At 38.9% G+C, this 12268-nt stretch overlaps 1 protein-coding gene across 3 annotated transcripts in view; it reads right to left on the bottom strand.

Annotated features, from left to right (window-relative positions):
• Positions 1 to 12268, bottom strand: part of nsd2 (nuclear receptor binding SET domain protein 2) — a 127512-nt gene that overhangs the window by 42523 nt on the left and 72721 nt on the right. For 2 of the 3 annotated variants that reach the window (XM_080202545.1, XM_080202639.1), the window contains exons 11-14: positions 9584 to 9721; positions 7873 to 7996; positions 3335 to 3535; positions 357 to 539 (exon numbers count right to left, since the gene is read on the bottom strand). In XM_080202545.1, the coding sequence (XP_080058671.1) occupies positions 357 to 539; positions 3335 to 3535; positions 7873 to 7996; positions 9584 to 9721 (646 nt within the window). The remainder of the gene's footprint in view (positions 1 to 356; positions 540 to 3334; positions 3536 to 7872; positions 7997 to 9583; positions 9722 to 12268) is intronic. The other variant, XM_080202733.1, reaches the window with a different exon arrangement.

Genomic DNA, 12268 nt, shown 5'->3' with positions numbered 1-12268 from the left:
AGAAGTCTACAAGATTATGAGGGGCATGGGCAGATTGGATAATCAGAAGCTTTTTCCCATGGCAGAAGAGTCAATTACTATGGGGCATAGATTTAAGATGCAAACTTTAAAGGAGATGTACGAGTTTTTGTTACACAGAGGGTAGAAACAACAGTAAGATAAGAGATTATGACAGCTGAATCCTGTGAAATGAAAGGAAAAGTATCCTGTGTGTTGGTCATGTTCTTAAACATACGTGCAACAGTTCATTTCAGGAACAGCTCATCTGTATATGAAAGTCACAGGGGAAGATCAGTTTGAAAAGCTAATTATTCAAGAGCTAAAATAATTGTTGAGTTAAAAAATCTCAAACCAACCTCTTGAACACACAAAGCACCAGCTAACATTGACATGAGCATGATGCCTGTGCCCCTTTTTGGGAGCAAAATGGTTGCTACAGATAATACTGTTGGCTGTCAGTATTACAGATCCTGCTGCAATACAGGTCTCCCCACCATGATATGCCACAGGACAGCGGACGCAGCGCATCAATCGCCCTGCTAACAGAGAGAATCGAGTGTTAAATGTTTAAATAAAGTTGTTACTTTCTTAAAGCCCCACCTCTTACAATTTTCACTAAGTTCATATAGAAATATTTTAAAGCAAATTCTTATCAAAGATTTTACTTAAAAATACTGACATCCCACTCCAACAAAAACCTCCTCTTTCCACATTTGAATGTTCCTGAGAAATCGTGTTTTTGCTGGAGTTTCAAGCATTCATATTGAATATTTTAGTCTTTCAAATATATCTAAACACTACCTGAAACTTAATTTGATTTGAGGGTCATTAATTTCAATACATTACAAATACCAAAGGTATTTAGATTTAACTTTTGTTTTACATCACTGAAGTTTCCTGAGAAGTCCACTTCTAAAAGATGCGAATTATGCAGCAGCTAAACGTTTTGGGGAAAATACACAAAATTAGAAAGTTACAGGTTTTTCAATCATCAGTGTGGAAGAAGTCTGAACAAAGAACAACCACTCAGTCATGAAGCAGCCTGACCTTGTAAGTGATTCGTGGATTTGGTATTTAAGTGAATTCTCCCACTGAAAGGTTTAAGAAGTGTTATAAACATTTTGGTCATGAAATTAATAAACTGCTTCAATCATCCGATTCATTGCACAGTGTAATGACACAAACGAAATGTGAATCTAGATTCGAGTTAGGTCAGTGCAAGAATATTATGTAGTAGCCTTGAGGACAGAAATAGCTTTTCTCTAATTTAACCAGGTTTTGACTGCACTTAAATGATGTCCTGTTTATAATTTTTTTTGGAAGTATTTAAAGAGTTATGGAGAATGCAGCTTTAAGACTTGTAAATTTTCAGAATTACAAATCTATATGAGGAATTCTTGCAGTGTTGTCCTGGAGCTGAGATGACTGATCTCCAAACAACACAACCACCTTCTTTTTTGCCAGGTAAGGCCCCAACCAGGGGAGAGCTTTCCCCCTTCTTCCCATTGACTCTTTAAATTTAATTCATCACAAGGACTCCCATTTCAAAATTTGAAACGCTGCCAGACTCAACTTGTCCAATACATACTGGAGGCCAGTGACACGCTATCCTTTGGAAACACCGTCCTCCATCTTTCACCCCAATCCTCTCTGTTCCTTGATTTCTAAAATTGTTAGCCTCATGTCATTGTTGTTTTGCAACTTTACACATTCAACTTTTCTAATTAAGTCTAAGAATTTCCTCTCTTTCTAGTCTTTCAGCAATGTGACTGACTCTCAATTACCCTCAGGTAACTGAGGATGGGCAATAAATGCTGGCTAGTTTGCGATACATATGTCCCAAGAATGAATAAGTTTATTATTTATGGGGGATTATGAAAATGTGATGGGGCCAGAGGCCCAAGCCTTGCGAACATGGGTTCAAATCCCACCTGGCAGTTGGTGGAATTTAAATTCAATTTAAAATCAGCACGGTGGCACAGTGGTTAGTACTGCTGCCTCACAGCTCCAGGGACCTGGGTTTGATTCCTGGTTTGGGTCACTGTCTGTGTACAGTTTGCACATTCTTCCCGTGTATGCATGCGTTTTCTCCAGGTGCTCCGGTTTCCTCCCACAGTCCAAAGATGTGCCATTGGCCATGCCAAATTGCCCCTTAGTGTCGGGAAATGTGTAGGTTTGAGGGATTAGTGGCATAAATTTGTGGGGATAGGGCCTGGGGTGGGATTGTTGTCAGTGCAGACTCAATGGACCGAATGGCCTCCTTCTGCACTGTAGGGATTCTACATATTGATAAATCTGGAACATAAAGCTAATCACGACAAGTATTAACTATTTAAGAATTTGATTCACTGATGCCCTGCAAGGAAGCAAATATGCCACCCTTACCTGGCCTACGCATGACTCCAGAGTCACAATACTGAAATAGGTGGGCAAGGTACTCAGTTGAAGGGCAATTAGAGATGATCAACAAATGCTGGTCTTGTCTGCAACACCCATATCCCATGAAAAAATTAACAAAAGAAAAGGTGGCAGAGCCTTTTAACTGTCCCACATTCTAGAAATTTCCTCCTAATCTTGTCACAACTCCTCATGCATTCAAGTCACCTTAAATTTTACCTTACTTACTGTTTTTCTGCATTACATACCATTCCTATCCTTCCCAGCTACTCCATATCTAAATTACAATTAGGAAACAGGTCGATTTGCATATGTGACAGTATATGAATGCATACAAATCTAGGAATATAGCAATTTACAGGATGAAAGACTATTATGATATATCTAGATGGTCACAAATTGGAAATGATAAACACTAATTTTTTCTCTTATTCTTCATCACTTTCTTTACCAAATCACCATTCAAATTCCTTCCTGAATGTGCCCCCCTTGTCTGCCTCAGTGGCTCCTTCAATAGTCTGTACTACATAATTAATAACCTAAGGTAGGTAAATGTAAATCCTAGTACGTATCCCTAAAGCACTCTTAGATCAATTCTAATCCACTTCCGGAAATCTACACTATCCTACCCCATCCTACCCATTTTGTGCCTTTCAAATGCTAAGGCACAGTCTATTACCTGCTGCAGGGTTTTTCTCAATTCCCAAGGTAAGTCATTAAAACACTTTTTATTGATTTTAAAAACAAGGTTTGAAAGTGCAAAGAACTTACTTTAATTAACTTCCATGTTATTAATCAATTGCAATTAGGCAACCATGCATATCAATTTAATTAAAAATTATATAATTACATTAAGGCCCATTTAAAATTTAAATCCTGCCAAATAAATTATTCACACAATTTTAATAATCTCTAATCTCGCAGAGGGATTTTGCACCTTTTGTTGCCCTGGGGTTTGAAGGGTTTGTGGCATGGCAACTTATACAAGTGTGCAGTGGGCATCGAAACTTCTTGTTCTCAAACACAGTTGGGGGGTACTTTCTCACACAGTCCTCATGATAGAACTTGCCACACAGAGGAACATTACAACGTTTAACATCAGACCCGTGCTTCTTACACACAAAACATGTGTGAACACCTGCACAAAATAAACAAAAAGAGAAAACACAATCCATAAATTTGATTTTCTTAAAAAAGGTTCCATGAATACAGTAAGTTAAAACACTAGGGGAATTTCACAGTAACTTCATTGCAGTGTTAATGTAAGCCTTACTTGTGACTAATAAATTAACATTGATTGTCCTTATAAATAATGCATGCATTAAATCATGGGTTTTTGTAGCTTTTGCAGAGGTTAGGGTATTTGGTCATTATGACGTGTAAAAATATCTTCAGAATTTGCAAAACATCAACTGTAAAATTACTCATTTTAAGATCTGCCAGATAACATTAGAAATGCAATATTTATTCAACCTATAATCTCAAAGCTTTATCTCTGTGCAACAAAGACTGGAGTAAGTGGCTGCACAGCTGCATAAAAATCTTACTTCAGAAAGATTATCCTTTCAGGCAAGTCCACTGTATTTTATTCTGCTCCAACCAAGGGCTACCACCAGCCACTAGCATGTCTGTTCTCCTTCCCCAATCACCACCCAGGGACCAACTGGTTACTCCTTAAATATTGAAGCAATGTGGGCTGATAAATGGCAAGCAATATATACACAACACTAGACAAAGATAACTCTAGCAAGAGTGAATCTATCTCCCCTGACATTCAAAGACATTACCATTAATAAATAATCCATCAACATCCTGGGGGTTAACTAGCAACTGAACTGGCAAGAGGCTGTGCATCATCCAGAAGACATGTCAAAAGTGTGACAAAATACTCTCTGCATGACTGAATGAGTGTGATTCCAACAACATTCAAGAAACTGAACATCACCCAGGGCAAAACAGCTTGCTTTTTGGCACTGCTTCCATAACTTTTAGCATTGCTGCCTCACACCAGGGACGTGGGTCTGACTCCCAGCTTGGGTCACTGTGTGGAGTTTGCATGCTCTCCCCGTGTCTATGTGGGTTTCCTCCGGATGAACATAGAACATTACAGCGCAGTACAGGCCCTTCGGCCCTTGATGTTGCGCCAACCAGTGGAACGAATCTAATGACCCTCTAACCTAAACTATTCCAATATTATCCATATGCCTATCCAAATGACCATTTGAACGCCCTTAAAGTTGGTGAGTCCACAACTGCTGCAGGCAGGGCATTCCACACCCTTACTACCCTAGAGCCTACCTTTGACATCCGTCCTATAATTATCACCCCTCATTTTAAAGCTATGTCCCCTCGTGTTAGCCATCACCATCCGAGGAAAAAGGCTCTCACTGTCCACCCTATCTAATCCTCTGTTCATCTTGTATGCCTCAATTAGAACATAAGAACATAAGAACATAAGAACATAAGAACATAAGAAATAGGAGCAGGAGTAGGCCATCTGGCCCTTCGAGCCTGCCCCGCCATTCAATAAGATCATGGCTGATCTGTCGTGGCTCAGTTCCACTTTCCCGCCCTCTCCCCATAACCCTTAATCCCCTCTCTTATCAAAAACCCATCAACCCGCTTCTTAAAAATATTTAGCGAGGCAGCCTCCACCACTTCAACGGGCAGAGAATTCCAGAGATTCACCACCCTTTGAGTGAAGAAGTTCCTCCTCAACTCCGTTCTGAACCGCCCCCCCTTTATCTTGAGGCTGTGCCCCCTAGTCCTACTGTCTTTTTTGAGCGGGAAGAGTCTTTCCACCTCTATCCTATCCATCCCATTCATCATCTTATACGTCTCAATGAGATCTCCCCTCATTCTTCTAAACTCTAACGAGTACAAGCCCAGTTTATTCAGCCTCTCCTCATAGCTCAACCCCCTCAACTCCGGTATCAGCCTAGTAAACCTCCTCTGCACTCCCTCCAGGGCCAAAATATCCTTGCGCAGGTGCGGCGCCCAAAACTGCACACAGTACTCCAGCTGCGGCCTCACCAATGCCCTATACAGCTGCAGCAAGACCTCCCTACTTTTATATTCAATCCCCCTCGCTATGAAGGCCAGCATCCCATTCGCCTTCCTGACCACCTGCTGCACTTGCACCTCTTAACCTTCTTCTCTCTAATGAAAACAAACTCAAGTTGTTTTCCTTCCAAAGATGCGTGGGTTAGATTGATTGGCCATGTTAAATTGACCCTAGTGTCAGCGGATTAGCAGGGTAAATAAGTGGCATTACAGAAATAGGGTTAGGTGGGATTGTAGTCGGTGCAGAATCGATGGGCCTCTTCTGCACTGTAAGGATTATGACCCTAAGATGTGTAGATTTGGGGGAACCAACGTGGTAAATGTGATGTTATGAGGGGGGGTGCAGACTTGATCGGCCGAATAGCCTCCTTCTGCACTGTAGGGTTCCAATGAATCGGCACAACCACCTTCAAATTCTAAGCCACACACAAGTCTGACTTGAACTTTAATCATCGTTCCCAACACTGAAACTCGATCAAAATTCTGGAGCTCCTTCGCTAACAACATGAGTATCTACACCAGTTCAAAAGAGCTGGCCACTACCTGCTTCAGAGCAGCAAAAGTACACATTAAATGCTTGACTTACCAGCAATGCTCACATCCAAATACAAACTTGGTAAGACTGGACCATGGAAGCATAGGTCACAATATATCAGGGAGATGTGCTAGATATACCATTTACATCTGTGGTCTGAGTGATTTTATTGGTAAAGGATAATCTCACATGGGCACTCCTGTACTGTTCCATTCATACCATATTATTAATTTATGGACGAAATAAACTGCTCATTTAACTGGATTATGAAGTATAGAATACAGCTGAATTCATATTATGTGAGCTCAGGTCTGGGTAGCTTAGTACATTATTGGAATTGTCAGAGCTATTACTATACTGCTCTTTTTACAACTGGAAACGTACCAAAGTGAATAAGCTGAATTCAACAAAAAAAAAATTTCAAGGGGCATGGATGTAAAAGAACCCTTTGTAATCAAAGCAGGAATGGAATTGGGGGACGGTGAAATAACGTGAGACACGCAACACAATATTGGATAAACTCCATTTAAAACAAGTGTAAACTCGTGCAACCAATCATGCTACCTAACACAAATGCATTGCAATAACAGGATTTTTCTACCTCCTCCAATATCTAGATGATTTGGGACATGTAGGCATGATACTGGACACATTTGGCCACAATTCTTTCAAACTTATCCAAACTGGACCACAGTACATGCATTTTATCTGAGACCTTTGGCAACAAAGAAAATTTAAATTATACTGGAAATTTTGAAGTAGCTTATGTACGAGAAGATGCAGTTTCAGTAGCTGTTTGGCATCTTGGGTGAAAGACATCACAATCTCAGTCATTTTCTGTCCTGCATGACTTCTTCAAAGACTGGATGAGCTTCTACCCCTACAGATTAGGAGAAGTTTGAAAAAAAAACCCACTGTTGGAAGAAAATCTGAAATAAAAACAGCAGGTAATGAAGAATCACGCCTGAAACAGTAATTGTCCTGTGTGTTTCACATGCCCAACACAAAAGAATCTGTTTGACATGTGAAAGGTGCAGACGACATCTACAAACATACGTTTACTTAGTTTCACCTTTACTCGCCCACTCTAATCTGGCATTGCAAAGCACCAAGCAAATGCAAAAATGAGTCAGATGATTGTAAGTTTGGAAAAGCAGAGCAGGTGTACAAAAGGATGTGACATAATGGAATCTCATATTGTTTTACAGATCGTGTGTTAAGTGTGAAGGTAAGAAAAACAAGATTTAATTCTGGCTGTGGTAAAATTCAAGCAATAAGTAATTTACAAGATGAGTCATTCTCAAATTGTTCACTGTGCTAAATACTACCCAGTTCTGAAATCCATTCATTGGTTACATTATCTTGTTGCTTTATTTTATTTTACTCTATTTAGCTAATTATTTTCTTTAAAGAAACAGTAGTTCGTGTTGAATTAAGCATGATCATGGCAAAGTAAATTTAGTGTGAAGAATGTTTTAAATAAAGAATGGAACCAAGGTAGCAATTATGCAGCACAGAAACATTTTTCAACACTTAGTGCATGTAAAGAAAATTAAACAATGTATTTACAAAGCTCAGAACCATTTGTTGAATATTTTGAGGAATTAGCTGTTAACAGCTATATATTAAAAGATTTGAGGTTTAACTTTTCCACGAAGCTCAAATTTCTGTCAAACAACATACAAATTTTTTTTCCAAACAAAGCCAGCTGATAATTTCAGGACACGTAATTGTTTTGCATTTCAAGCAATTAAATCAATTCAAATTTGATTTGAGCTACATGAATTTAGGTTTTAAATCTTGAGAATGTTGCTTACAATTCAATTCATTTCAAGAGTGAGCTGAACTTTGATAGTAAAAAAATAAAAATACGTTACCTGATGTGCATTCTCTGCACATAAATTTGCCTTGAGGTAGTTTAGACAGCCCAAGGCAAGCCAAGTGGAACGCCCCACAACACTGTCCTTCACAAAGGAGCAGTTCACCAGAATTCTCACATATCTATAAACAAAAGAAAAATCATGCATCAGCCTGTGGAAAAGTTAGCAAACTGTCCAAGATCAAATTTTAAAGACACCTTCATGCTTGCAAAAGATGTGCAATTCAAGTTTAGTTTTGACTGAAGTGTGTATGCTTTTCCTAAATTATTCAAAAGCTTGTATATAACCCTACATAACTGTCATCCGAGGAATAAAGAGATCACTTTCTCTCTACTGTATCTCAACTGCAAAAATCTCTTAAATTTAAAAAAAAATTAGGTATACCAAGAAGAAAGACAGATTACTCACCTTTAGGTGCAGTATTCCTCATTCTTCAAATGAAGTTGTCCTCCACATACCTTGGGTGAGGTCAGCATACCAACAGGAAACTCACTAGGGACGCCTGTCCCCTTAAGAGATTCAGCCAGTACCACATACTGCCCCCTTCCCGTGCCCAAATACAGTAACCCCACGTGGCAATCTTGAGTTCTTTTTGACAAGAGAAGACAAGGCAGAAGAGGATAAGCAAGGAGACCAGCAAGGAATCCATTGCCCTCTCATTTTTTTCAAAAAAGCCAAGAAACTTATTGAAACTTTGCTGTTAATTCATGTTCAGTTTTCTTTTTAAAATAATGTCCTACACATGCTAAACACACATCACACAGGCTTAACAAATGGGTAAACTGAAAGCTAAAGAGCCAAAACCTTAAACTAGGTGCTTATACAAAAGATTGAAAACTTGATTTGGAAGAGTTAACCTTATGCAAAGAGTACAGTAACATCAAACACTGAAAAAGGGAAGCAAGCTATTTCACTTTTTATTATCCTTCACATACAATAGATGATTCTGTTAAAAGACCCGCTTCAGAAATGGGATGTATTTTAATATCTATGACACAGACACAGTTAGCCCCTACCTAACCAAGTATCTATGTAGTCAAGTGTGAACTATAAGCAACTTACGATAAATATGTAAAGATTATTTGACATGGTTTCTTTGTATATATCTTTCAGTGCAACGTGCATAAAACCAGCCAACACAGTGGAGATTACTTGTGTGAAATATGATGCTTAACAATGAAGTCCAACATGTTAGATAGTTTCTGCTCCGTGGTTGAAGTGAGTTGGTCTCCACTCTTCATTCAATTTTATGTGGGAGAAAATGAACTTTTAAGCCATTAAAAAGTAGTGATGTGTTCAATCCACATTAATTTCATAAACTACTGACAATCCACCAATAATGTGAACATACAGGAATTGTAAGATGATTTACTTTAATTCTGCGAAGACCACACGGTGAAGTATCTTCAAACTCCTCAGATATTACATCATCACGTGAGTGAAGGTACCCATATTACTACTTTATATATAAAAAAATTAAAAACGCACACAAATAGGGAGCCAGTTTCTTTATTCATAAGTCAAGCACATAATAAAAATATCCAGCGATCAATAGTTTTTTATCACAAGTCAGAAAGACAGATGGAATGCAGTCACATCTGCAGTACTCATGATTTTAGATTTTCTTTCTTGCTCATGAAATAAATTGATCACGTGACCGAACAGCTCTATTTCTTTGTACAGTATGTATGCTTGAAGTTCGTCTCACCTGACAAACTCCTTCTTTCTTAGCTGTACCACTGCCTCCTCGTTCTCCTTGAGATTTTTTGGATGATACAGATGAAGCCTCTGTGGGGGTTTCATCTGCACTTTCATCTGCTGACTCCAACTGCCCATCGAATGATGTCTGTACGTAAAAGACAAAACACAAAATTATATTTCAATATCAATTACTATGCTGCTGCAACATAAATACATTGTAAAATAATTAGTTCACTGCAAATTTGCAAAAGCAGTATCAAATGATCAGATGGAGTCATGCAATCTTTATACAACATTTATGCAACACAAAAAAGGAACTGTAATGTACTGTACCTTTCCAAAAGTTTCAGTACACAAGTTTTAAAATTTTAGAACATGTTTAATTCAGCAAATAAATAAGCAGGACACAAGCTACTGCTCACATATATTACATTCACTTCTCAACGTGATGACTTGAAACAAGAGAAATGCTTACAACAGCAGCTTTTACACAGCACCCTATGTCAGGGGGGCATCAGCAAACGTCTACTTGCCACTGGAACCTCTGATCAAAAATAGTGTATAAGAAACACCTTGACATAAATTAAATTCCATACACAATTTAAGGAAGCCACTATGCTCTCCACAACAAGTTAACATTTATTAAATACTAATTGACAATCTTCTAATTTTTGACCCAAGTAGAAGAACTGAAGCAGCCAAACATGTTGGGGGTTCCAATGCGCTTTTCCTATGAATTGGCCCCACATGAATCTTCGAAAACTAAATTCCACTTTCTTGAAACATCATTTCATGACTAAAGGAATGATGAAAAAATCAAAACAATTTAGCTGGAAAGCATTTTCTTTACCTATATATATTGTAACAGTGCATTAAGACTTCCAACATTAAACCTACAAAGCTAAACAGGCACTTTAAAAGGAGTACTGCCATCAACAGACAACTTTCAAACAGGTTACCAAAGGAGAAAACGCTGGAAAGTCTCAACAGGTCTGGCAGCATCTGTAAGGAGAGAAAAGAGCTGACATTTTGAGTCCAGATGACCCTTTGTGAAAGCTACAAGGCATAGAAAGTGGGAGATATTTATACTGCAGGGTGAAGGAATGAAAGATGAGTCATAGCCACAGAAACCAGGGGGAAAGATTGCTAATGGCAGCCCATAAAAAGGGGATAAAGAGTGTGAATGGCCAAAACGACAGTGAAATTAAAATCAGAGGGTAAGCTGTGACAGATGAAAACGTGGGGGGCGGGGGGCGGGGGAAGAAAAATGAAGACAGACAATAAAAGATAAAGAACAGTAATCTTTTATTTCTTTGTCTTTCTTCCTTTTCCTGTACCCACCACCCTTCCCTTTTCTCCCCCTTTGCTAAATTTCACATCTGTCACACCCATTCCCTCCTCCCCCTGCCTAAAACATCAAGTTTTTCTACCATTTGGCCAATCACACCTATTATTCTCTCTATGCACTGCCATTAGCAGTCTTTCTCCTGGCTTCTGTGGCTATGACTCATCTTTCATTCCCTCACCCTGCAGTATAAATATCTCCACTTTCTACGCCTTTTAGCTTTGACAAAGGATCATGTGGACTCAAAACATCAGCTCTTTTCTCTATTTACAGATGCTGCCAGACCTGCTCAGATTTTCCAGCACCTTCTCTTTTGGTTTCAGATTCCAGCATCTGCAGTAATTTGCTTTTTTTCAAACAGGTTAGTTGGGTGGAAAAAAAGTTTCAAACCAGTAATTAAGTGGAACATCTAGGTATCAAATGTGAATGTGTGGAATGAAATAGATCACTATTTACCGACACTGAAGTGGGGTGGTGAGAAAGAGTCATCACACGTACATCCAAAAGTAAACTTGTCAAATGTAATGCTACTACAGGCTGCTTGGCCCATCATAGTGAGCCTGTATTTTCTTCATTAGCCATTTACTTATGTAGTCTCCTGCATACTTCCGAGAACCATGAATACGCCACTCTTTTCAGGCAATAATCTAACTCTTTTAATAATTTATGCTTAGCCAGATAATTCTGCATGTTAATCACCCTCAAATTATTTTTTCTAAAATTCCCTTGCATTTTTTTTTAAAACATGGTCAATTTACTGGCCTTGCTACAATTGCTACTTACAATTTATAATCCTGAAACCTAATTAGATCAACCCTTACTCTCAGCTCCAGTGATAAAAAAAAATCTAGCTTTGTAAGCATCTCTTCATAATGATTTCCTTGAACTAACACTGAACTTTTCAGTTTATACATACTTCTCAAACATGTGGCCAGAATAGCACAGAAAAATTTTACTGTGGCCAGCTAAGAACATAAGAACCAGGAGCCATCTAGGCCATCTAGCCCTTCAAGCCTAACCCGCCATTCAATAAGATCATGGCTGATCTGAAGTGGATCAGTTCCACTTTCCTGCTTTCTCCCCATAACCCTTAATTCCCTTGTCTGTCAAAAACCTATCTACCCGTGACTTAAAATATATTTAGTGAGGTAGCCTCCACCACTTCAATGGGCAGAGAATTCCACAGATTCATCACCCTTTGCGTGAAGTTCCTCCTCAGCTCCGATCTAAACTGCAGCCCCCCCCCCCCTATCTTGAGGCTGTGCCCTCTAGTCCTGCTGTCCTTTCAAAGCGGGAAGAATCTCTCTACCTTTACCCTATCCATCCCTTTCATTATCTTATACGTCT

Source organism: Carcharhinus amblyrhynchos, chromosome 1 (genome assembly GCF_965287045.1).
Source record: "Carcharhinus amblyrhynchos chromosome 1, sCarAmb.v2.hapA, whole genome shotgun sequence".
NCBI classification, from domain to species: domain Eukaryota; kingdom Metazoa; phylum Chordata; class Chondrichthyes; order Carcharhiniformes; family Carcharhinidae; genus Carcharhinus; species Carcharhinus amblyrhynchos.
Note: the sequence above shows the minus strand (reverse complement) of the source record. Positions and strands in the feature narration are given on the sequence as shown.